Genomic DNA, 3,573 nt, shown 5'->3' on the forward strand with positions numbered 1-3,573 from the left:
AATAGAGAAAACAGTCCCATTCAGAGGGGCCGTCGGGTTTGCGCGGCCCGCTGCGCCACAATGCTCCGCACAAGCCCTCCAATGCCCGCTAAATACTGAGTGTTTTTTGTCAATATTAGCGGGACTACTTGGAGAAGTTTATAATTGGACACGTGTTTCTTCCCCCCCCCCCCCCCCCCCCCGCCTTTTGTCGTTTGGAGATCAACTGATTCCTTTGTAATGCGTTTTTAAAGCAAAGAACGATCCATGAGGAGGGGTAAAGTGTTCTTAAGAGCTCCCATTCAGCCTTTAGAATTGGCCGGAGCGACCCGCAGAGAAACATAGAGGCCCTGGAAGTATTTAATCCAGGAGATGTGTCTGCGAGGCGGTCACACAGCAGGACAGACGCATGCAGGTCAGTTCATAATACCCGTGCGCTCTGCTGTCTGACTCCACTGACCATCAGCCCTTAAATTTGATTTCATTTTCCCTTTAATTTGATTTTATTTTTAATATGGAGGAGATACTCTTTGACTTGGACCACGATGGAACCACTGATTTTGCGTTTTGGGGACAGATGGACCAAAACTTCCAGTTCCAGACCCAGCTGGACACCTTCCTGCTTGACTGCACGGCGGCCACAGGCCAGTTGTCCCCCTGGTCCTCTTTCGGCTGTCAGTCCATGTTCCCGGACTCACAACTGACCTTCACCGACCTCGACGTGCAATCCCCGGGGGCGGGCGTCTGCGCCGAGGGGGAGAGCTCCTGCGCCGAAGAGCCCCTGGAGATGGGCACGCGCAGGTCGCGTCGCCTACTGGCCCATCCGCCCTATAAGGTGCAGCGGCACGCCGCCAACATCCGGGAGAGGAAGAGGATGCTGAGCATCAATTCAGCCTTCGAGGAGCTGCGCTGCCACGTCCCGACGTTTCCCTACGAGAAGCGTCTGTCGAAGATAGACACGCTGAGACTGGCCATCGCCTACATCGCCCTGCTGAGAGAGATCCTCATGTCAGGCTGCGACCCCAAGTCCTACGTGGACGAGTGCATGAAGAACGGCTACAAGAACCAAACTAACGCCATCTGGAACACGAGTGGTGAGCTGATCACTCTCATTATCCAACGTAGAGAGATTATTAGTTACTAATGTTAATGTTAATTAGATCAGAATAATGACAGGTCGTCTCATCAGGCCCAACACCAGTTGATTTAAATGCAGTAATTATAACCTCATAAATGATGAATTATCATTATACATAATTGTGAAGTTTTATGAGTTTTAAAAACTCATGCATGGTTTTGTAAAATGCTTGAAATTACTGTATTTATCATTATCATCAAAATATTTATCATTTAGAATATTGGAAAAAGTATTCAACAGCTGTAATTAATTTAAGAAACTGTAAGTTTCAGGATTTTTCATTTATTCCTCTTTTAACACACTTCTGAATTCAGCTCTAAATGAAAGAATGGTCATATGAGTTGCATTATCAACATGATTAAGTTAAAGGGATTTAGTTCACTGAAAATGAAAATGCATTCATTATCTATACTCACCACTTTGAGGGGTGGGTGAAGTGTTCAATTCCACAAAACACTTTTTGAGTTTCAGGGGTAAACAGCATTGCAGCCAAATCCAATACAATTGAAGTAACTGGAGACTCATTCTTCAAACTTAAGAAAACAAAAGAAAAAAAGATAAAATGCCTCCATCCTGCTCCTGTGGTGTATTCCACGTGTCCATAAGCCCTGATATTCAAATTTGACTCAAAACAGCATCATTTACACCTTGTTTTAGCCCTTTAGCCTCTGATATCACGAATGCACACACATATGTGTACTTATGCAACTGCAATAAGGAATTTTTCCCTCTGTGGGATGAATAAAAAGTCTGAATCTGAAGCTCTCCACAATCTTATAGCACTATTTCACAACATACACTATCTCAAGGCAATTTACATAGTAGGGTCAAAACCTTACAATATGTCAGAGAAACAGTTCCCACAACAAGCAATTTGGCAAGTGGAGAGTAAAAAACTGCCTATTAGTGGTTATTTGAAATTGAATCACTTTTCAGTAAGATTGAATAAAGCAGACTTTTATCTCCATGGTGTGTGCTCCAGGTATTTTCCCTTGAATTAGCCTCATTTGTATTAACAAACACACCCAGATTTTATTAGTCAAATTCTGTGGGAATCTGCTCTGAAGCATCTCTAACAGGCTTTTCATTGAAAAGTATTCTCCCATTCTTCAGGCCCAGACCTTGGACTTGTTAAACAGTCATTAAAATGTATCTAAACCGATGTGTTTGTCCTGCTTTTGTTTCCCTCTGAACTCCTCTCTGCAATGTTCCCCTTCCCAGACCTGACAGCCCGCCTCTCTTGGATAAAGTGGGATTAAGTGAACAACATGGGGCGCCCCGAGTGTTGAGATGTCGGCGTGGAGGTGGTTCAGATCTGTTCTTCCCTCTACATGTCAAAGACAGGCGGCACGGCACGACAGAGCCCATCGGGCGACATCTGCAGACTTCTCACCGGGTCACACACCTCAGGCTTTCTCAACTCCATCTCCTCCCTCGTCCTCTGCGGCTTTTAATATTCTAATTCACTGTTGACTAGTAATTGAGAGCTACTGTTTCTGGGGCTGGGGAGGGAAGGAGAGGGTTAGCATTGTTTGCCCAAATGGATGGCACTTATGACAGAGAGAGAGAGAGGGGCACACTGGCATGAGACTGAATGGACGTCCTAATAGGGCTCATACTTCTGCATGCGGCCCTGAAGTGTTTTGTGGAGTCGATGTGTTAAAAAGAGCCTTTCCCATGTAAATGAGACGACGGGCGTGAGAAGCAGATTGGTGCAATATGTCTTTGCCTGTCAGGTGCTGTTTCCAGCGATGGCAGTAAGTTTAATTGTGTACTGTCTCTGCTTTATTTATTTATTTATGTATTTATTTACTTATTTAATTTAATTTATTTATTATTTATAGTTTGATAAATTATACCTCTGCTGCTTTTTAGTGCATCTTAAAACAAACTGGATAATTTATTGTTCTGTAATTGAAATGGGAAACATTTGTTGTGATTTACTGTATATTCAAGGCTCCTCTGTGCTACATGACAATGTCATTTTCTTTAAATGGATCATCTTGAAAATTTCACATCACCACAGTGGAGGTATTTTGTGTATTTCTAATCATAAGTCAAGAGCATGGAAAGCAACCTGCATCTCTCCCACAGTGGTTTTATCTGTGGTCATTACCTGTTAATGTCTTTAATGGGAAAACTCAAGCACCTACATACAAATCATTGACTTACACACTTTGCCTGATGTATTTTCCTGTGGGAGATTTGAATATATATTTATATTCATAGCACAGAAATGATTGAATGTATCCCTGTTCCTATGTGTCTGCACCCCCAAAATCACATCTACACCTAGTGTCATTATGACATTATGGAAATGTATGTATGACCCAACAGATAACAGGCCATGAAGACAAATTCTGGACATATGTGCCATTATGTTCTGCAATCAGTGTTTCATCAGCAGTGTAATGTGTTGAAAGTGTAAACAGTAAAATGGCTTGTTATCCAGAAAA

General features: G+C 42.8%; 1 protein-coding gene across 1 annotated transcript; it reads left to right on the forward strand.

Annotated features, from left to right (window-relative positions):
- The first annotated feature begins 222 nt into the window (after positions 1–222).
- On the forward strand, positions 223–3,573 carry LOC109631216 (pancreas transcription factor 1 subunit alpha). Its single transcript, XM_020089838.2, has 2 exons — positions 223–1,073; positions 2,339–3,573. The coding sequence occupies exons 1-2, from the start codon at positions 494–496 to the stop codon at positions 2,374–2,376; spliced, it is 618 nt and encodes a 205-aa protein (XP_019945397.1). The 5' UTR covers positions 223–493; the 3' UTR covers positions 2,377–3,573.

The sequence above is a fragment of the Paralichthys olivaceus genome, chromosome 10 (assembly GCF_024713975.1).
Source record: "Paralichthys olivaceus isolate ysfri-2021 chromosome 10, ASM2471397v2, whole genome shotgun sequence".
Classification (NCBI taxonomy): Eukaryota; Metazoa; Chordata; class Actinopteri; order Pleuronectiformes; family Paralichthyidae; genus Paralichthys; species Paralichthys olivaceus.